This window comes from Trachurus trachurus (genome assembly GCF_905171665.1).
Source record: "Trachurus trachurus genome assembly, chromosome: 7".
Taxonomy (NCBI): Eukaryota; Metazoa; Chordata; class Actinopteri; order Carangiformes; family Carangidae; genus Trachurus; species Trachurus trachurus.
Window position 1 is genome coordinate 22,067,939 of NC_139901.1, and position 22,712 is coordinate 22,090,650.

The 22,712-nt window shown below is 41.5% G+C and overlaps 1 protein-coding gene across 1 annotated transcript in view; it reads right to left on the bottom strand.

The window, feature by feature from the left end:
* Positions 1-642: 642 nt before the first annotated feature.
* LOC310988112 (protein NLRC3-like) overlaps positions 643-22,712 on the bottom strand; it is a gene marked incomplete at its 3' end in the record, with an annotated part of 78,864 nt that continues 56,794 nt past the window's right edge. Inside the window, exons 2-12 of the mRNA XM_083974626.1 lie at positions 8,353-8,454; positions 7,699-7,851; positions 7,168-7,317; positions 6,333-6,436; positions 4,063-5,863; positions 3,784-3,960; positions 2,484-2,660; positions 2,159-2,332; positions 1,418-1,591; positions 987-1,160; positions 643-829 (exon numbers count right to left, since the gene is read on the bottom strand). Of these exons, the coding sequence (XP_083830752.1) occupies positions 643-829; positions 987-1,160; positions 1,418-1,591; positions 2,159-2,332; positions 2,484-2,660; positions 3,784-3,960; positions 4,063-5,863; positions 6,333-6,436; positions 7,168-7,317; positions 7,699-7,829 (3,249 nt within the window). The 5' untranslated portion in view covers positions 7,830-7,851; positions 8,353-8,454. The remainder of the gene's footprint in view (positions 830-986; positions 1,161-1,417; positions 1,592-2,158; positions 2,333-2,483; positions 2,661-3,783; positions 3,961-4,062; positions 5,864-6,332; positions 6,437-7,167; positions 7,318-7,698; positions 7,852-8,352; positions 8,455-22,712) is intronic.

The window sequence follows — 22,712 nt, forward strand, 5'->3', positions numbered from 1 at the left end:
TAATATTGTTTATTATGGTGATTATATTATGATTATTGAGCAACTTGACACTCTGCCAGAGAGTGAACACATTTCCAAATAGTTAACTGCCCTAACCCTCCTTTTAACCGAGCACACCTAGCAACATGTGTGTAATTAAGTCTATACAACATGATAACTGAAAAAAAAAAACTGCTCTATAAAATCAATATATACAGACATTTAGATCACACATTTTGCTCTTACACGCCTCTGCCACAGCACATGCTTCCTGCAGGAACAAAGAGGGCATTTCTTACTGAAACACAGACTTTTTTTAAAGAGAGGTCAAACTAAAGTTAACTGATTTATAAACATGAGGCTGAAGTTAGTCTTCTGATATCTGAAGAAACTTTCTTCTGAACAGATGTGACTTGTGTTGAGACATAACTCTGGATTTGCAGTAGTGTGGTATTTGTAATAGCCATTGATAAATGCACTCAGGTTCACACCGCTTCCTCTGTTCTGTAGGGATGAAAAAATATATAATCTATAGATTAAATCAAACACATCAGTTTCTCATATGTTTGTTAGTGAAAGCAGCAATGTACAAAGTTGAAGGTTTAGAATGACATGCAGAGGATTTTGTTTGCCACTAACTCTTATACAAAACTCTAATTTCAATCATGTTTCTGACCTGAGAGTCTCCAGGCCACAGTGTGGACTCTCCAGGACCTCAGACAGCAGCTTCACTCCTGAGTCCTGCAGGCTGTTTTTACTCAGGTCCAGCTCTCTCACACAGGTTGGGTTGGAGTTCAAAGCTGATGCCAGGAAAGCACATCCTTTATCTGTGACCTGACAGCACATCAACCTGCACAGATCATATTTGATTTTGTGACATAGACGTCTCTCCATAACATTGCCTAGTAGATAACGTTTCTTACTGCAAAATCCAACAAAAGAGTTATTCCACAGAAATGTTGTGCTAGAGCAGAGCTACATATATTGAGGAAAAAGACATTACTTACCTCAGACTCTCTAGTCTACAGTGTGGACTCTCCAGTCCATCAGACAGCATCCTCACTCCTGAATCCTGTAGATCATTTTCACTGAGGTCAAGCTCTCTCAGACTGGAGGGGTTTGACATTAAAGCAGAAGCCAGAGGAGCACAACAGCTCTCTGACAACCAGCAGGATCTCAGTCTAAATGAAAGAGCCAAGCACATAGGGAATATATGAAATACTGTTGAAATGTTGCTGGAAAACTAAAACAAAAATCAAACCTCAGAATGTAACAGGATTTCAAAAACATCCTCATTCAACAAGAAAGAAATGGCACTAGGTTCATCATTATAAAAGTAAGCATAAATCACAGTCCTATTGACCTTATCTCAGAAATAAAGTGCAATGTGAACTTAATATCCATGCTAAATTGTAAAACTGATAACATGCTAGCTGACCTCAGAGCCTCCAGTCTACAATTTGGACTCTCCAGTCCCACACACAGCAGCTTCACTCCCGAGTCCTGCAGGTCGTTACTACTCAGTTCCAACTCTCTCAGGCTGGAGGGGTTGCATGTGAGAGCTGAGGCCAAAGACGCACAGCAGTCCTCCGTCAGCCCACATCTGTCGAGCCTGTAAATGAAGGATTAACCTTAAATCTGACAAGCTGAAGTAATAGTGTTAGTTCAATGAGCTAAGATCATCCAACATCCTCCGTACAGCTGTTCTTGTAGAATAATGAAGTTAAAATTACACTAACCCCAACTATGAGAAGCGCACAAAGACCCCCTCATACTGTCTGTACAAATGTCTCTCACCCTGCGTTACTATTATGTGATGATGCATGATTAGTTAAGCAAAACCCGTAATTTAGCAGGAACAGCAAAAAGAAATGTTGCAGTGCTTTCTGTCAACCCATGTAGGAGAAAATGGGAAAATTGATGACAAGGATTATTGCTAGGATTGCTGGATGGAGTGGGATCTAACAGTTTGACCTGAGCTCGAGGTCAGTAACTACTACTCTCATGTACTTCTGTTTGTATTATCAATAGATTAAAAAAAAATTGAAATGCCCCACAGATCTGTGAAACACAAAGATTTTACCCACCTATTATTAATTTAGCAATTTAGCTTTTCAATCACCATTATCATACAAGAACAATTGTTTCCCTGATGTATGGTCAAAAGGAGCAAACTCACCTCAGAGTCTTAAGTCGACATTGGGGGCTCCCCAGCGCGGCAGACAGAAGTTTCACACCTAAATCCTTCACTTTGTTTTTGCTCAGGTCTAGCACCCTCATGTGGGAGGGGTTGGTCTTCAAAGCTGTGGCCAGATGTGCACAGCAACTCTCTGACAGTCTGCAGCAACTTAACCTAAATAAAACATTAACAATGAAGCTATTGAAGAAAAACATTTCTGGAAAAGGTTACAGATTTAAACAACTGATTTTTTTCATTATTTGATTAGTATGGTAATTCAAACACAGTCCCTGCACAAAGTTAATAACATAGGCTACTTCCTGACCTAAGAGTCTCCAGTTTGCAGTGTGTGCTCTCCAGTCCAGTTGACAGAACTTTCACGCCTGAATCCTTCAGATAGTTGTTGTTACTCAGGTCCAGCTCTCTCAGAGGGGACGAGGTGGACTTCAGTGCTGACGCCAGAGGATCACAACAGCCTTCAGACAAGCTGCAGTTCTTCAATCTAAAAAATACAGTTAGAAATGACTCCAATGACTCTCAATGATCAGTGACCAACGGCTCAGTGTGGCACACACCCCCACTGCCACCTGCCTGCCAACATGACTTCAGTTCAGCATCCTCTCATATCTTTGAGCTTGGCATCAAAGCTGACAATCTATCCTGTTTATTAGTTCTATCAAAAGAGATTTAATTTCATGTCATTGAATTAACTTTTATTGCCATGTCCAAAACAAGACAAGAAAAGTGGGAGATTTGCGCCCCATTGTGATGTCGTATTTAAAAATGGGTTTGTACAAAGTATCGGAAACCCCCAAATGTAGGAAGGAAAAGTAAGGAAGAACAAACTTATTTGTTATATAAAAGAAGTAGGTAATGAGGAAGTTATACAGAGAAATGCATACTGAATAGAGAATAATTATGGTTACCCTTATTATACATATATATATATATATATATATATATATATATATATATATATATATATATATATATATATATATATATATATATATATATATATTTAGATGTATAATAATACCATTAAAGTCATGTTCATCATGAAGTATATTATATATAATAATATAATAAGGTGATGATGACATTGCAATAATGTGAAATGTGAAAATGAAAAGATGTGAGCTCACTGCCAGAACAAGTTCAAGATCATAAAATACAACACAACAAAAATTTAAAGTTGAAATGACAGCTGACAACACAAGAGATGAGAACAGATTTTAAAGTTTGATAATGACAGTTATATTGGTTAGACGAGATCATGGTGAAATTAGACTGGTGAAGTGGAGCAAAAGAATTGTGATTGAATGAGAAAGTCTTCTGGCTCAAACTTACGCTTAGCTTCATCAGCGAAGCCCCTCCTCACCACAGACCTCTGCGCAATGCATCAAGCATAAAAAAAAGACAGCCTTCACCTGTTACTTATACTCATCAGTCACACTGAGACAGATTAATTATAAATATGTCAAAACTTAGTCTTAAATAAAAATCAAAAGAAACTTGACTTTCCCTTTTAGACCAAAAGGTGGGGGACATAAAGACTAAGCAGAAGGAGAGGGAGGAGAGGAAGAATAATAGCAAACCAGCAAAGTGTCTTCAAGTTGTCTAACCTCAGTATCTGCAGTTTGCAGTTTGGACTGCCCAGTCCAACGGACAGCATCTTTACTCCTGAGTCCAGAATATAGTCATTTTCACTCAAGTCCATCTCTTGCAAATGGGAGGGGTTGGCCATCAGAGCCGAGGACAGAAGTTCACAGTGCTTCTCAGAGAGTCCACAAGCTGAAATCCTGTCAATACAATGTGCAGTTTTAGTATCTACAGTTTTAGTATAAAATTAAATGTGCAATAAAACTAAAATTTACACAATCGATATTCACATCTGGACTAACCGAGCAATTCTGCAGTTTCTGACAGCTGGGAGCAATCTCCGTCTTCCATCAACTGATGCATTGTACTTCTTGGGGTCCAACACATCTAGAACCTCCTCTGACATCTGCAGCATGTAGGCGAGAGCTGAGCAGTGGGTCTTAGTTAGTTTCTTCTCTGATCTGCTCTCTGACTGCAGGTACTCTTGGATCTCCTGATGTACCGAGTGGTCATTCATCTCCATCAAACAATGGAAGATGTTGATGCTTCTGTCGGGAGAGATGTCATAGGCGTTCATCTTCTTCAGGTTGCTTATTGCTCTGTGGATGCTTTCTGGGCTGCTGGCTGTCCAGCCCAGCAGACCTCCTAAGAGATGATGGTTGGACTCCAATAACAGGCCGTGGAGGAAGCGAACAAAGAGATCCAGGTGGCCATTTCCACTGTTCACAGATTTGTCCACAACTCTGCTGAGGAATCTATCCATCTCTGGGTCGCTGCTGTTTGCGTCAAAGTCTTCTCCCAGGAATGTCATCAGTACATCTATGCTTTTGTTCAAGAAAGAGTGGACCATGTAGACGGCCGCAAGAAACTCTTGAATACTTAAATGAACAAAGCAGTAAATATTTTCCTGAAAGAATGCACGCTCTCTTTTGAAGATCGCTGTGCATAGCCCTGAGTGAACTAAGGCCTCTGTGACATCTAGACCACATCGTTCCAAGTCCTCTTGGTAAAACATGATGTTCCCTTTTTCTAGATGTTCAAATGCAAGTCTCCCCAACTTCAAAAGGACTTCCCTGTCAATCAGTCTTGGCTCCTGTTGTATCATGTCCTGCCGGTTATCATACTTCTGTGTCTTCCTCTTGGTCTGAACAATCAGGAAGTGCGAGTACATTTCAGTCAGTGTCTTGGGAAGCTCTTCTTGATTTGCAGTCAACATATGCTCCATAACTGTAGCTGTGATCCAGCAGAAAACTGGGATGTGACACATGATGTGGAGACTCCTAGATGTCTTGATGTGTGAGATGATTCTGTCTGACACTGACTCCTTGGTGAATCTCCTTTTGAAGTACTCCTCCTTCTGAGAGTCAGTGAATCCTCGTACTTCTGTAACACGATCAATGTGTGAAGGTGGAATCTGATTGGCTGCTGCAGGCCTTGAAGTTATCCACAGGAGAGCTGAGGGAAGTAGATTCCCCTTGATTAGGTTTGTCAACAACACGTTGATCGATGATGTCTGCGTCACATCCGACACACGGTCATTGTTCTGGAAATCCAACACAAGTCTGCTTTCATCCAGGCCATCAACGATTAACAAAACCTTACACACAGCTAGGTACTCTGCTGTGACCAAGTGAAGTGTTGGGTCAAAATCATGAAGCAGCCTGAGGAGACTGTACGGCTTCTCTCTGGTCAAGTTTAGCTCCCGAAACGAAAGAAGAATCACAAGGCTGATATCTTGATTTTCCAAGCCCTCTGCCCAGTCCAGAGTGAACTTCTGCACTGAGAAGGTTTTTCCGATGCCAGCGATGCCATTCGTCAGGACTACTCTGACTGATGTCTTTTGGCCAGGTAAAACCTTAAAAATTTCATTGCACTTGATTGTAATGTCATGCAGGGTCTCCATTTTGGATGCTGTCTCCAGTTGCCACACCTCATGTTGGATATTAACTCCTTCACATTGTCCCTCAGTGATGTAGAGTTCAGTGTAGATCCTGTTCAGGTGGGTTTGAGATCCTGCTTCAGCAGTTCCCTCTGTTGTAAATTCACATCTCTTTTTAAGACTTTTCTTGTGATTGTCTAACACATCCTGCAGACTCCCAGTCACTGAAACATATCAGCAGAAAAAGAATAAATTTAAGAAATATATAAACACAGCATGTCCTAAAAGGATTAGCGCATTGGCTCTAACTTCTAGTGAGAAGTCAACAGTAATTATCATTGGAAAGTTGCACAGAGATCAAGAGAGTGCATTACTCAATATGCATGTCTAACATAGGATGTAATGAAATTTTAAATTAGAAAATTACATTTTAATCTTGAATTTGACAGAACCTGGCAACTTGTTTTAGATCACTTCAACAATATAAAATGGGTTTTAGGAGTTATAATTCAACCAAGGAAGTAAATAGAGAAAAGCAATACATTAAGGAGGTGTTCTGTGCCCTCTCCACCTCCACCTTTAAAATGTATCTGGAGAAAAATAAAGTTGTGTTGTAAAAAAGTAGGAACTTACAGGGTTTAGTGCTGGTTTGAGTAGGTATCAGCAGTTCAGAGCTTTTTCTGGATCGTTTACCACATTGGGGACACTGTTCCCAACACGATTCAGTGGTGACCTCCTGGCCCAACACACAACATGATGGCTGCTCCTCAATAACACCACAAGGCCTTTTCCTCTCTCTGTGAATATGAAGGTATTTTTCTCACAATTAACAGCAATTATAGCAGAACATGTTTGAATAATCAACACTTCAGTATGTAAAAAATCGGTGAATTAACTTATACCACTACAATAATCTACTATTGCTTAGGAAAAATATTTAGAAGAAGCCAAGTAGATGCAGCTTGTTCAATATCCATTGAAGCATTGTGTTTGTGTAAAGTAATTGACAGTTGTGCTACTGCAATAATATCTGCAAGTCAGATATGTCTGTGGAGGGTTTTAAGAGGTTTGTTGAGTACACAAAAGTGGAGTAGAGAAGAGCACGCACATCCAAACGCACTACAGGTGTAGGACCAACAAACAAAATCAACGTTTCAATCACCGGCGTGGATCTTCTTCAGGATCTCTCTCATCCTGACGAAGATCCACAGTGATCGAAACGTTGATCGTTCCACAATAAACATTAGAGAAGCTTGATACAGTGTGCAGACTTCACTCCTTTTTCTAAGTTTAAGAGGTTTGTTCCCTTGATAAGGAGACTAACAGGAGACGCTAATGATGCAATCGTACACATAGTGGGAATGTAGTAGACTACAGTCGTACAAAATACTGTCAAATTTCTATTTTGATTTATGTCCAGTACAGAGTTTACTTTTCAAGCTGGTTTTGTAGGTATGACACTCACTGTGAAACTCATACAACAACTTGATTTAATCCACTAGGATGAAAGAGCATTCAGGGTTCTTACTTTATATCAGATGTTACAGGTTCATTCTTAAAGGCAAGTGGATTTTCTATGGACTGGTCACTCAGAGACAGGCAGGTGGATGTTGGAGATTCTGCTCTGCCCTTCTTGTCCTTTCCATGGACACTCACTTTTAGTCTGACAGGCAAATCACTAACAAGAACAAAGATCATACAGTGAAACAGTGACTCACTATAGCATACTTCTGCATTTGATTACAGGATAAGCACATTTTTCGGATACTTTTCTGCATGCATTTCCCTTATGATTAGAGCTGACTTGTTGCTTTAAATCTTTTCTTACAAGCAATCACAATAATTTTGCCCAACACTGTAATGTATTGTTAACTGAAACTATGTTACTGATAACAAAACAAACATGGTATCTTTCCACTCACAGCCTTTTAAATAATAATCAAGACAAATCTAAAAGGATAATTCCTGGGTTGCACAATGTCCTTGTGAGATACTTCTCTACGTAAATGCAAGGTTGAGAAATTGCAGCATTTGTGCTGTCATTGGTTTGAACTCTTACTTTGTGTTTGATGCTCCAGCTTCATTCGCGAAGCCCAGAGGACTCTCTATGGACTGGTCACTCTTCAGAGATAGACAGACAGATGTTGGAGACTTCACCCTTCCCTCCTCATCCTCCCCATGGACACTCATCTTTGGTTTAATAGGCAAATCACTACCAAAGCCACATATTAGACACCAAAGGAACAGCAAATTAGATTATATGCACCATTCAAACACAAGGCTATTAAAAGTAGACAGAGAAATAGGCCTACATTAAAATAAAACATGAAGATGGCACTTATACCATTAAATACAACATTTTAATATAGCCTATTTAAATAGACATTGCATGAAATCAGGTGAGAAACCAAGTAATATTCAAGGTTATCTAACGTTATGGGATTATTTGCTGGTGGTCAATTTATTAAAGATGCGTAGGTTTTAATAAACAGTTAATAAAAATGTCGAAATTAAAACACTTTTACGCTACTTCCTCTTTCCAAAAGGCTTAAGTTTCCAGTTAGTGTTGTTTTAAGTTGTAGCCTACTCAGTGGCCTACATCGTCACATAGCCTACGATTTCACCCATAAATTCAATAAAATACGATAACAGCTTTGGGCGGTAACCTCTGTATTCTACAACAGACTCACATCTGGTTCAACCTTTTACCTACCTGTCACCACCCAAGGACTTGATCAGGTGATCCACTCACTTCTATCCGTCCATTCATAATTTCCTTTGATAACTTTAACCTGTCCAGTTCATTCCAGCTGTTCTCGTATGTAGGTTGCTTTACAGTCCCTCTTGTGTCACTTCTGAGAAAGTTACAGTAAAACACACAAATGATAGAGTAAGGACCGCCCCGTCTACTTCCAGGTTTCTTTCTATCATAGTTGCGACTCCTATCGAGTGTAGCCTCCTTGTACTCTGATATTTACGGTAAAGCACATGTTTCGCATCTTTGCTTAAAAGCTGAATGAAAAAATAAGTTGCCAATACTTTTACTTCAATCAACTGATATTTCCAGGGGCAGTGATATATCCAAGCACCATATAGGCTAGTTTACCTATTTATCAGACTACTATTTTATTAGGCTATATTCCATTGACTGGAACAACTTTTGGGTTTCCAAATATTGTCTGTTCGGTTCTTGAATGCACCAAAACCCCGCCAATGGCCTGTAGCCTAACAATTAATCTTCTCAGAGCCTGTGGGGCGTCAGAATCCATTTGCACTTATGTTAAACGTGTTTTATAGGTGTAAATATGTAGCCGACCTCCCATTAACCCCAATATAGAGGCTACCTTACAGAACAGCTGAGATGGACTAGAACAGGGGGGGGGGTTAATGAAGAAGCTGAAAAACTCGGCGCGTCCTATTATTAGAGTTCGTTGGAAATGTGAATGCAACATGGGATTATCCTCCTCCGTCACGACTCACGAGCCAGTTTCGACTACGTAGCTTTTGTTTCCTGAAACTGCTTCATTTGTCAAAACTTGCTCTCGAGATGTGAGGAACCATTTGTTGGCATATCATGCTCCTCTCAGCCGGTGGTGCATTCAATGGCCTCACAAAGTCTGCACCTGCCTCTTAATAACATGACTTGTTTTCTCAATCCAGGATAATCTGTTGCATTTCAATAAAATATATATTTATTTATTTTTTTTACATTTTTTAATAGGGACCAAAGGATGTGTAAAATCTTAATCTAAAAAGAACTACGTAACAATAGCTGTCAGATAAATGTAGCTAGGATAAAGAAGTAAAACAAAATCACATTGTGTAGTAGCAGGACGTCTAATCACTCAATGTATCTCCTTGTGTGGTATTACTTATTGAACACTAGAGGGCGTCATACACTCATTTGTCCCATGTTAATTCATTTGGGACCCAGTGCTGTGGTCCAGGTGATGAGGCAGCTGCTGAAACACTTTGGAGATCACCTCCAGTCAGATGTGTTTTATAAAGCCCAATACCACCAATCATGGTGACTTATTATTTTCATTACCTATTCGCTGTGATAAGAATATATTATGTGTGCATTTATCATGTTGAGTAAATAGCTAAGTAGGTAAACATGCACTCAGTGGGCCTGTAGCAGAAATCCATTAAGATATTAAGGATTTCGTTAACACAAGGGGGGACACTACAGGTGACTAGGGTAAAATTTTAACTAACAGACTCAGCATAAAACTTCCCAAGTTTATCACTTACATTAAGAAAAATATATTTTGAATTACAAGTTTTGTCAAATTGTATGTTTAAATATGTAAATGAGGCAACATCTAATGAAATGTGCGCTAATGTGCATCCATTTCCCCTTTCAAAGCCCCTTTCAAAATTCTTGTTTTATTTTGTTGACGTGATTTGAATGATATATCAACAATCCCCTCTGTAAAAACTTTCAGAATATAGACAGGAATAAAACTGGAAGGTTTGGTGTCTGTAAGTGTTGCTGAAGTCAAGATTTTGGGCCCAAAAAACTAATTTTGAGAAAATGGCCTTTAAAGATGTAAAATTCCATAGATTGTTAATGTAAATCGTAGTACTTTTACAATTGGTCGCAGATAAGGAGGAAATGACAATTTTTGGAGCCTACAATATGTTCAGAAGAGAGAGAGTTTTACAATGATACCTGACATGACATGGGTCAGACAACAGGCACAGGACAGTATGTCAGCTGCTAACTTTTGGTGTATTTAGGAGAAATCTACTGACGAAAGAGACACAATGAAGTAAAATAACCACCTTAATGTGGATTTTCTACCATGTCTGTCAACCTTTCTGAAAGAATACATGTTAAGGAAGAGAAATTGTCCAAAATCTCAAAATTGATCACTGTTTTTGCCTGTAGTGTCAACATAAATCTCGGATCTCAGTAGAAAGTCCAGACTAGAAGTTTGATGTTAAATAATCTCAGCCACAGACACAACTTTCATCAGTAAAATCATGGGATGAGCTGTTGTTATTCAACCAGGAAGGTTATCTCACAGGATGTATGCAGAAACACACCGCCCTGATGCACTGTGGGCACAACACACACACACACACACACACACACTTCCACATCCTGTGGCACTGCGGCAGGCAAGGAATATCCACCATACACACACACACACACACTCACACTGTGCAGGACCAAGGCCAACTGCCTGCTAGTATTTTTATAATCTTCATCCTCCCTGACCTGTTGCACCCCTCCTGGCGCCAGTGGTCTCAGCCCTCCCCCTGCGATGCCTCAACCTGACACACACACACTTGCATACATAGTACATGCTCCTGTACGCTCAGCAGCCCCTCCACGGATAATTGAGACCAGCTGTTGCAAGGTGCCTCTTCCCTCGACCCTACACCCCTCCCTCACCCCGCTGCTGCTGCTGCACTTGCCTTTCTGGCAGAAAGCTATTCCACCACCCCACTCCTCCCTCCTTCCCTCCTTCTCTCTCTCCCTCCCTTTCTTTTCTCTCCCCTGACTCACCACCTCCCCCTTCCCACATGCCTCCTAAGTGTATTTGCCACTTACCATCAGTGGTGCTGATTGACAGAAAGGCGTGTTTGTTTTGTTTTTTCTCTCTCTCCTCATCTGTCTCTCGTTTATGACGCCTCACAGGAACTTAAATGAACCCACAGATACAAGAAGTCAATGAGCATCAGGATGTCGTATTAACTTCAAACTGGTGTGAGACAAGCTGTATAGGGAAATGTGGTTTGATCTCTGCCGTTAACCTCGGTTGTAAATCCGAACTGAGGTTATAACAGTAGCCACTGAGTTAAAGTTTAAAGTGATCACTGATTTATTGGAAGATGGAGATCAATCAATGAGTATTTTTGATTAAATTACTTCTTGAAGACATTTTCCCACCCAGATTTGTCTTTTTCTGACAGTTCAATGACAACTGAGTTAAAAATGCAAACACCCTTTTTGTATTTTTCAGACCACTTCTGAAAAAAGCTGATAGAGTGAGAGTGAATATAATTGATACCTCCAGCCCCGCACTAAATCATACTGTGTGCTTCTGACTTCATGTAATAACTGTCCATCTTTCCCCCCTTCCCTCCCTCAGGTTCTCCCTCTGCATTACCGTAAATTTGGTAGGTGAGACGTAAGCGAGCCAGCGGTGACTCTGAGCCGCTATTGTAGCTGGAATGTGTGGAGTTTGGGGTGAGGAATGGAGGAGGCGAGGAGGGGAGGGGAGGGGGGGTTGCGACAGGCATGTCAGACTCTCTTTTCCAGCTGGTCCTGAGGGGTCAAAGTGTGTGTGGATGTGTGCATGTCATGGCCTCTCATTAGGGGGTGAGACGCTGCGGCTCCAGACCCCCATGGTAGGATTGCTGGGTGAGTCTGCAGTGATCCTGCCACTTTGATGCCCCTGACCCCCACCCCCACCAGCAGGAGGTTAATGAGCCTCAGTGAGCTCGGTAGGCATGCTGTTACTGTGTGTGTGTGTGTGTGTGTGTGTGTGTGTGTGTGTGTGTGTGTGTGTGTGTGTGTGTGTGTGTGTGTGTGTGTGTGTGTGTGTGTGTGTGTGTGTGTGTGTGTGTGCGTGTGTGTGTGTGTGTGTGTTAGATTTGAGGTGGGAGCACTGAGAGGAGGGAGAAGGAACCTCCAGACCCCTGATATGCTTAACTGGTCAGATCAGATGACCAGGCTGTGTTTGTTGTGAGTGTGGAGAAAAATGTTAGAATAACTCTGAAAAAGTTCAACTAGCACCTGATCTTCATGTTGGCTTCTCTCATCGCTGCACATTAGATAAACAAAATAACATAAACCATTAATGGAACATGAACAGAACAGTTTTAGATTTTTAGATGCATCAAGTTAGATTTTTCTGGCAGTGTCCATGATCCACGACGAGTATACTGTCAGGTCCGTTTCTTTAATCAACAAGGTGGGAAAATGTGAGGATTTATGACACCTACCTCCATGATTTTATGCAGTAAATTTTAAACTTTTTTTTTTTAAATATAGATTTCATCATTGCTGCATACCCTTTTATAGCAGGAAAAATGTTTTCTGTTTTTATTTGGTTTGAAAAATAGTTAAAATTTCAGCCTGTAACTGTCACTTCAAATATCCTCTTTATAATCAAGGCAATCTTTACTTGAAATTAACCCAATAAAAGGAGAGAAGAAGATGGTGGATTATGATACTATGAGAGTTAGCCTTAAAATTTAAATATTTTCATTAAATCAAGTTTAAAAATAACATTTAAAAAAAAATTCTAATTATTTTGACACAATTACAAAGAAAACTTAATTGACTATCATAAAACAAGTTTTTAAGAATTAGTTTGCCATCTTTCAACATTGCTGTCACTTTGAAATGAACACTTAACTGAAGCTAAAATAAGCCATCTCTGCAGCAGTCATAAAGTTTTCCTACTCCCTGTTCACATCACTTGATGTGTGATCTTGTGAGGCTAAATGAAATTCTGGTTGACCTGCAGTTGATTTTCCTTCACTCCCTTTACCATAAGTAATTACTGACCATAATTACAGGCCCTTCTTGACTCTTTTCCCCCCATTTATGTTTATCTCTAACCTCTGAAAACTGACCCCAGCGCTGCTTCACATAGCTGAGCAGCCACTGAGACATGAATGTGTTGTTCTGGGCAGGGCAGTGCAAGCCCCGGCCCGCAAAAGGAAGGCATGGGAGTCCAAAACAGGTGCTCAGAATCCCTTTTTTCTCCTTTTCTTTTCATCATTCACTCCCTTTCCCTCTTTTCTTCTTCCCACACCTGTTGAAGTGTGAAGACTCATGCTGGTTCAGCCAAGCCTGCGCTATATGCCAAGTCAGTGGGGGTCTGAGGTGAGGTGTGGGTAATTACTTAACTGTTTTGTTTTTTTTTATCTCCTTTGCCCTCCCTCCTCCTGCTTTCAAATCAGGTGTTACTTTTAGCTTGATTAGCGGTGTGTCTTTTAGCACCACAGGTTGGGCCAGGTTGGGTAGAGAGGCAAGAGTGCAAATAAGAAACTGGTAATTATTAGAAAAAGTTACAGACAGGTGAAAACTAAATTGTCTCTGCCCCCCCTGTTGCAGCACCTTACTGGGTCGACATGACTCACTGCCTCCATGTCTGTTGTCACCAGATTTACCCAGCTGTTTGGGATCTGCATGTGTGTGCATGTGTCACCAGAGAAAGTTTGCTCTACAATTTAAGCGCAACAGAATGTGTGTCGTTGTCCATCATGTATCACCAGATTGTGTGATTTTTAATATTCCAATCCACTTTTCTGCTCTCTTTATTTAGTTTTTTAAAGTATAAATGGATGGAGGCATGATCACATAAATGGATGAAGACCAGAGTTTCCCCCGCAGCCTCAAGACCTGTAAGACATTTGATCAGTTCAAATTTGTTTCAGCAGACGTCTTTTCTGCACCTTTTTTCAGTCTCTCTACATCACTTCCATCTGCCTACTCTCTGTCCACTGAACCCGAACTCAGGCCAGGAGAGAATAAAGACCGTGTAGCGGCTGTAGTCGCTGAAATAAACATTTTTATTGATTCCAAACCACAGACAGGGATTTTACTGACATAACTTAGAACCGTATCCATGCATAATGATGTTTTCATCATCGGAACTTTCCCAGTTACACATGATATCATCTTTATAACACATAACTGTTTCACCACCCTGCATTATTATTATTCCATGACATCACATACATTTCCAACCACTGTGAGTCTTTGTTGTCAGTAGCTATGGTCTGTTGTCAGGATTCAAAAATTCATTACAGCCTCCTGTTATCTGATGGCAAATTCATGTTGTAATGGCATTAAGTCATGGCGCTCTGTTAATGATAGTGTAAATGAACATAACTAAGCCCAGAGAGACCATCCTTCCCTCTTCACCTGATTTTTTATGAGGCAACTTCTTCTCTACATAATGTCAATCAAACATCCACAGATAAAATATTTGGGGAAGTTATCCACTTTAAAACAAAAATTAATCTCATTTATTTTATTCATTTACTGTATTCCCCAAAATAATTCAGGGTGAGGTCAGTTTACTCTGACTGCTCACATTTTACACAGTTGGAACTCCTGGGAACTTTTCTTATTCTGCAAGGAAGAAAATAACTAAATTTCCTTGTTTTATTAACCAACTGTGATTAAATCTTACAGTGAATCTCAGAGGAGCAGTGTCATTGCGGTGAAAGTGATTTGGGCACATCTGGAATGGCTTAATGGAAAGCCATTAATGGAGTTTTAAATAAGTGTGTTGTGTGTGTGTGCTTGGGTGGCTGTCGTGTGGGAATCCTCTCAGTGCTCTCCATAGGGGGGTGTTTTCTTTAGGTTTAAAAAAAAAAGAGCACTCAGGTAATGACTTCAGTGTGTTGCTGTGTTATTTTTTCATTTGTGTGACATTAAATTCAGCTGGAGTCACTGCATGTATCAGATGGAGGTGAGATCTTCCATTAATGTGCTGCAGCATCCAGTGATGCAGCATACCGAGGTGTCTGTGATTTAGCTACACGGAGCCGGTCTGTACAGCTAGTGTTTGTGTGTTTGTGCATGTTTGGGCACATGTGCGTGCACGCATGCCACCCTGTTCTCCTCTCATCTGGTCGGGCCCTCTAGCTGGTAATCTGAGCATAGAGATTAGAAAGAAAAACAACAGAGAAGAATGTCTTTGGTTGAGCCAGCGAGGAATTTACAATGGCCTTCAGGCTGCTTTGACCTCTCCCTCCCTTTCTCTCTCCCACTCTCTCTCTCTCTTTCTTACACACACACACAGAAATACCTTAAGGAAAATGGTTTTCCTTATAACTTGGGTCTTATTTCATAGATCTGGGCATGTCATCATTCTTATTACTTATAATAACGTGTTACTCACCAGCTTCGGCGAAAATCTGAAGACATGGTGACATCATTAGAAATGAGTCAAACGCGGCGAGTCAGTCAGTCATATGATCACGCAGGCTGTAAACAAACAACTATTTATATGGAAATGAATACAATGACACTTGCTAATGCAGAAGTCACTGAAAGCCAAACAGATATGGCCGCCAAATACTGTCATTCACTGTTATTCACTGTTATTAAAGCCATAATTAACTTATACAACATTTTCATTTCTACGGCCAATGAAAAGTAAACAATCAAACTCAAACATCTGACTCTGTAATTATACAAACATCTTGTTGACATGAGCACATGCGGGTCATAAACAGAAGAATCTTTGCCATCTCTAACATCCATCCCATATGGCGTGAGCGCAGCATGAAGGAAAAGAAAGTTGAGTCAGAGCTGATTTTTAAAAAACGAGTTATAATTGCCTTAACATGACAAAAATTACAAAATTACCGACATAAGTTTAACATAAAGAATAAAGGATCCTGCATTGAATAGGTAAATCAACTAGGCCTACAAATAAGGTGCAAAGCAAGAGCAAATTCCATGTATTTCTTTTATTTAAAAAAAAAAAGGCTGTAATAAGGTAATTCAAACAAGAGATATTTGAAATTTACAGGCAAAATTTAAAAAAAATAATATTACCAAAATAATCCTTGCTAAAACTGTAGCAAAATTCATAATTATAAAGTGTATTTATTAACTTCTCTTACATCTTAGAAAATCTCCAGCTAATCATATCAATACAATTAACATGTAAGCTTCATAATAAAATATATGAATGAATGCAAAAGCTTTGAAATGATAGGGGGGGGGGGGGTGCTGCTGTTGTTGTTGTTGAACATCAGGAGGAGACATTGTTTTGATACTTTCCCATCTGTTGCCAGTGGGATGTGATGGTCTGAAGCATCTCTCCGACAGCTTGTGGAGACGTTACCATGTGGGCAGAGATGACACCACATCGTCGGGCAGACAGGGACATTGAACCACGCGGCGCTTCGATGGAGTTCTGGTTTCAGGGGGACAGCTGTGTGGGTACTCGAGACAAAGTGGCCAACGTGCCACCTGATCTGATCCTCCTGCACTCCGTCACAGTCCAGCAACCTGCCTTCCTCTCAGATCCTCAGCCAGTGTGTGTGTGTGTGTGTGTGTGTGTGTGTGTGTGTGTGTGTGTGTGTGTGTGTGTGTGTGTGTGTGTGTGTGTGTGTGTGTGTGTGTGTGTGTGTGTGTGTGTGTGTGTGAGGGAGAGAGAGAGAGCAGGTCTTTGGACAGACGAAGGGGACAGGTGTTAGGGACAGGAGGTGCAGTGTGGCCTGGGGGTGTGGTCAGGTGGTGACACACCTGTCCCTACTTGCTCAAGAGGGTCTGGTTACCACACACACACACACACACACACACACACACATACAGGCATGCACATCAGCCTGGCCATGTGTTCTGACATGCAACGTTAGACCAACTTGCCTCTCATGCAATGTGAATCTGCTCAGCATGACAAACCAGAGCTGACTGTTGTTCTGCCAAAGAAAACATGGCAAACTCCACTGTGGCAAAGTGATGTGATTGTAATGTGAGAGGTGAGGGGCACATGAGCTGAGCAGTAGGTACATATGTGACCCAGGGCTCTATGTGGGGCTCTGTCACCATGAAGAAGTGCGTGTGCGACAGTGACAAAGAAGAAGTAATTGTGATAAACATTATTTTCTATGCTCGGTAGCTTTTAGTGTCTCCGTGCTCACTGTGAATCATGTGAGTTGTTGTTCTGTCGAGAAGCAGTAAATCTATTACAGATACTGTTCAGGGATTGAATGCGACTTCAAAGGAAACAACTTTCTCGCTTCCACGCGGCAGCAGACAGTAGGTTTAAGTGTCAGATTGTTGGTTTAGGACAGTGACACAAATGGTCGGACACAGACCCTCTGACTCCAGACCAGAGACAGGTGGGCAGAGGGGTTTTCCCCCAAACTATTGGTACATCAGACAAAGGATAAAGCCTCAGAGGAGCAGGCTGCAGAGATATGTTGTTTTCAACAACACAATCCCAGATTTATTTATTTATTTATTCACTTTGTTTCAAACTTGCAGTTTTCAACTTGAGTCAAACCATTTGATGCAGTTCATCAGATTTCATGCTGCTCCCTTTGGAGCCTCAAAACGCAGCAAGACTCCACAAAACCCGTGAGCAGACTTTCATGTGTATAATCAGAGAAATTTTAAGAGGACAGCTCAGTGAAAACGTACGGGAGGGGCGGGTGGTGGGGATTCAGAGGCTCTTTTGTTTGGTTGATTTTGAGTTCAATTTTCTAATACGCACAGTACAACATAATTGGATGTCCCTCTGTGTTCCCCCTTTTAAAAGTGTGTAAGTGGACACCAGTGTGTGTGGCGCATGCGGTGTTTCTATAAAACCTTGGAGATGTGGGAGATAGGCGTCTGGCCCTGGGGTGTGGATTTCAGGCAGGTGCATTGGCCTGCCCTGCGGCTGCTCAAGGGACAGGACAGAACGGGACAAGGAGGGGGGAGGAGAGGGAGGAGAGGGAGGAGAGGGGAGGCAATCTGTGCTTTCTGCAGTCACACACACACACACACACACACACACACACACACACACACACACACACACACACACACACACACACACACACACACACACACACACACACACACACACAGAACCACTAGTTCCCCAACTCAGAGGCTGATCTCCACCCGTCTTGGCCCCCTCCTTTCCTCAACACCCCTCCCTCGTCCCCGACCATATCCTTCATTGACTGGAATGCACCGGGACAATAGAACTGTCCCAGTCCTTCGGCTGGCGCCCCCCTGGGCCCACACAGGCCCTGACAGGAGGACAAAAGTGCACCTTGCACCTCTCAGCACCACCAGCAGCGCCCTGGGGGTAAATACCTGAATACCTGTGGTAAATAAGGGGGAGAGAGAGAGAGGGAGAGAAAGAATGACACAACATGAGGTGAGAGAGGGGAGAGGGATGAAAGAGAAGAAGAAAAACAGTCAGCAGCGGCGATTTTCTGCTCTCACCTGCCAAGTGTAACACAGACTTGTCCAGAGGTCCAAGCAAAACACAACAGCAGTCTTTTTTATTTTGATACCCTCTCCTCTCGTATTAATATAATCACCATGTCATTCTTTCACATCTATCCTGACACATGCTTTTTTAGTAACACCCCCCCTAGTATGTGCTCTCTGCATTTCGTCCCCTCTGTTAGTCCTCTCTCATGTCATGACTTGCTGGTTCAGCTTACTGGCGGTGGTTCATGCACATCACTTTCGGTCCTGATACTCCTTCTCTTGCACCACATGCAGGGCTGGTTGACTCACAGTTAAAATATATCACAAGAGACGGTTTAAGGACTGAATGTTCGGGATTTTTCTGATTGCACCAATTCCAGTAAATCAAGGCCCTATAATGGTTTCCCTCCTAAAGTAATCCTTGTATTTCACTGAATCCCCCTCTGCGCCCCTCCCACCCTCCGTCTGGGTGATGGTGTGCAAATCAGTGAAATGAAGTGTGTTGAGCCACGGTCACATTACCACTGATGCAACCACAATCACTTTGCTCTGTGCAACAAATGTGGGGGCGTAGTGAGGCTGTGTGGGGTCATGCAACTGGAACAAGGGCTCTGGAAAATAGAGCAACTTTTAATAAAAGACAGAAACTTCAACTTTGCATATATTCCATCAGTGTTTCTATCATTGATGGGAACGGCAGCGATGGAAACTGCTGAACTTTGAGGAAATTATCTATTGATGTGCAGTGTGCTGAATACTTTTAATTTAGTAGCTGTCTGCATATTATCATCTTAACGCCCCGTGACTGAAACTGCGTGAGAAACTAACAGATGAGAGATAAACATTTAGCTGCAATGGTCCTTGTGTTAAGATGAATTAATAATTTCACAGAGCCCATGTGTTAAACCTCCTCCTCCACTGCACCACATCAGTAAACCACACTGTCTCCCTTTCCATTTACATTGCATAACATTTATCAGATCAAGTGTAACTGCACCAGACGGTGAGAGTCAGTCTCAGATATGTGTGAGGTCACTGTGACATGGAGCCCTCCTGTTGTCACCTTTGTGTAAAGTTCAGTGTGGTGCAGGAAGAAGAACTCAGATTTTTACTGATATTGAATTTAGACTTCAACATATGACAGCATCATTTTAAAGGAGTTTTTAGAAAAATATGCCTAAAGTTTTTTTGTTTTGTTTTTTAAGTATACTAAGTAAAACTATAAATCTGCATCATACTCAAAATGAAATGCAAGTACTTGAAACCATAATGTAAGTAGGAGCAAACATGTCCTGATAAAGTTTACAACATTTTTGTAATGTCTGTACCAAAATATACAGTGGTTTGAGGAGAATGTGGGCGAAGTTTAAAGTGTTTTATTTTGTTTTTTATCATTTATGTTGATTGTGCATATGTTTAAACTTTTTATTGACAGATTATTAAAAACAACAATTGAAACAGCAGGGACAGATATTATAGATTAAATAATATATATGGGAAAATTAGATTGTGTCATTTTTGCATTAAACAAGTATCTTAACTTTGCCTTGTGCATAACTAACTGTATTCACTGACAGACATTCCCATATGCTTTTTTTTTTTTTTTTTTTAGCACAAATTGATTTTCCGGATCTCCAAATTATATCAATGCATGGTACAAGATTTTATCTATAATGTCCTACTTCCTCTTGGCCTTCATGCTTATTTCAGTGAATAGAGCTCAACAGCGCATTTCATCTGACCCTTGACTATAAGTGCAGTAATGGAAACCTGTACACACGTGACATGCAGCACTGGATGGCACAAGGTTGACTGTTGCACACAGTGCATCTCATCCGTTTGCTCTCCTGTCCCTTTATGGCTCATCCTCTACCCTCTGACCCTGTGGGACAGAGAGGGTCTGTGTTTAGGAGGAAACACAGTACCAGCCACATAACACACACACACACACACACACACACACACACACACACACCATTGAAGGGGACAGCAGGAGTGCGGAGGTGGGCAGGAAATGGCGAGTACCCCCTCCTAGAGGCCATATCCTGTCCTTGGTTAAAACTGGTTTATTTGTCCAGAGACCTGAGCTCTTTGTGTGCGTGTGTCACATAGTTTTCATACATGTGGACGTCCGTGTGCAATGAGAGCGTCCAGAGTGGTGGAAGCTCCTCAGTGAGGAGGCGTCCACAGTGAGTGTATCTCTCTGCCCTTGCAGCACATGTCATTGATCAAGTCTGCATTGCAACATGTGGCATTCCTCTGCAAATTGTACTCCCTACTGATTTGATAAACGGCCCACAAACAGAAACACTCATTCTTCACCAGACACCCCCCACCCACACACACACACACACACACACACACACACACACACACACACACACACACACACACACACACACACACACACACACACACACTCCTCATACCCCAATGTCCAATCTCTTCCCCTCAATCTCTTCTCTTTCATTATCTCCTTATCCCCGGTGCACGACAAACCTCAGGCTCTTGGTTTCCCCATCCTACATCCGCTCCTCATTTTCTGCAGAAATTCTTTGCCAGTCTGTAAATATTAAAATGGGAAATCATCTTCAGTGTCTTCTTGAGGAAAAATGTAGATTGAGGGGAGTCTGTTGAGACCGATTGCCAACCTCCAGCAGGGGGAAAGGTTCTTGGGTCAGTGTCATTGTGTAAGAGCGGTGCCGCTTGTGAGAGGGGTTTGAAACATTAACCCAGTGACTTAACCCTGTTGGCTCGAATCTGACCCTCCAGTGATTCAGCTCTACACACACACCGCCAGCTCTGATTTCAGCAATGTACTGTACGCCCCCTCGTCCTCGGCGTGGACCACTGTGAACCCCCTGGCAAGAGAGAAAGCAACACTTCACAGACACCCACGCTCATACACAATCATACATCCGTGTACACACAAACAGCTGGAGCCGCACCCAGATGCTTTATATCAGCGCTTTTTCGGACGGGCTGTGTTTATACAAGGCTGACAGAACACTTCCTGTGTCCCAAACATTACCACAAACACGCGCACTGACAGCAAAGCAGCAGAGGGAGAAATAACTGCAATTTCAGCTTTCAAAAATGTCAGTCCAATGTGTTGGAGAAGATTTGTTTCAGTTGCTGACTCTGAAACTGCTGCTTCCCATTACTCAAATCAAGAGACTGGGGTTTATGCAGCCCTGTAATCTACCCTGTTACACACATGTGAAGCCGTACTTATGACTCCACACAGCAGGATTGTTTAGAGGGAGGTATATTCTCTGTTTCCAAGATGACGGCACCGTATAACAAAATAAAACTCATCCGGCTGCAAGTTGTCAAACACCAGGGTTTGTCTGTACACAAAGCCAAACTGGTCTTTTTTGTTCACAAAGCAACATCCGCGGTTCACTGCAAAAAGAAAAAAGAAAGAGTGATTTAATTTTTTATTGTTTTCATTTACTAGAGCGAGGCAATAGTGCTTAGACATTCTTTCCATGGGAATAACACATGTGAGAGATTAAAATGAACGGCAATCCCCTTTTCTTCGTAATTAGGTCAGCATAACATTATTTCCTGTTAGAGGAAAATTAAATTATTAGTTTGACTCAAGAGCAGACTGCAAAGACAGAGCAGCCCTCTCTTTCTCTCTCCATCTCTCTTTCTCTCTCAGACGGCAGTATTGTATGTCTGTCACTAATGGCTCAAGAATGTCACATTAGTCAGGGCCCGCATGCGTGACGCTGCGAACATTAAAACACTTTGAGGAGACTAATATGATATTACACACACCAACACACTCTGAAAAAGAAAGGTGACAGGTCCAGTGATCTCATTGCCTCAAAGCTACAAGGTGATAGACTGCCTCCTACACACTACAAACCAGAAAAATGTCCCCCTAGCAAGATGTCAAGAGTTAAATTTCAAAATGTCTAAAAACCTATCAGAAATGACGGCTTTTTGTGGATTTTTTGTTTTGATTTGTTTTGTGTTTTGATTTTTTTGAAAACCCATGGGGGCAGAGTTTAGATTTCCCAGTGGAGTAATGAATGAACATCATCTGACTCTATAGGATTATTTGATATCTCACATGTCTTCTCAGACAGTTTAGTCCCCTGTGGCTTGTGTCTCAGCCGCTGTGACTCACTACCTGT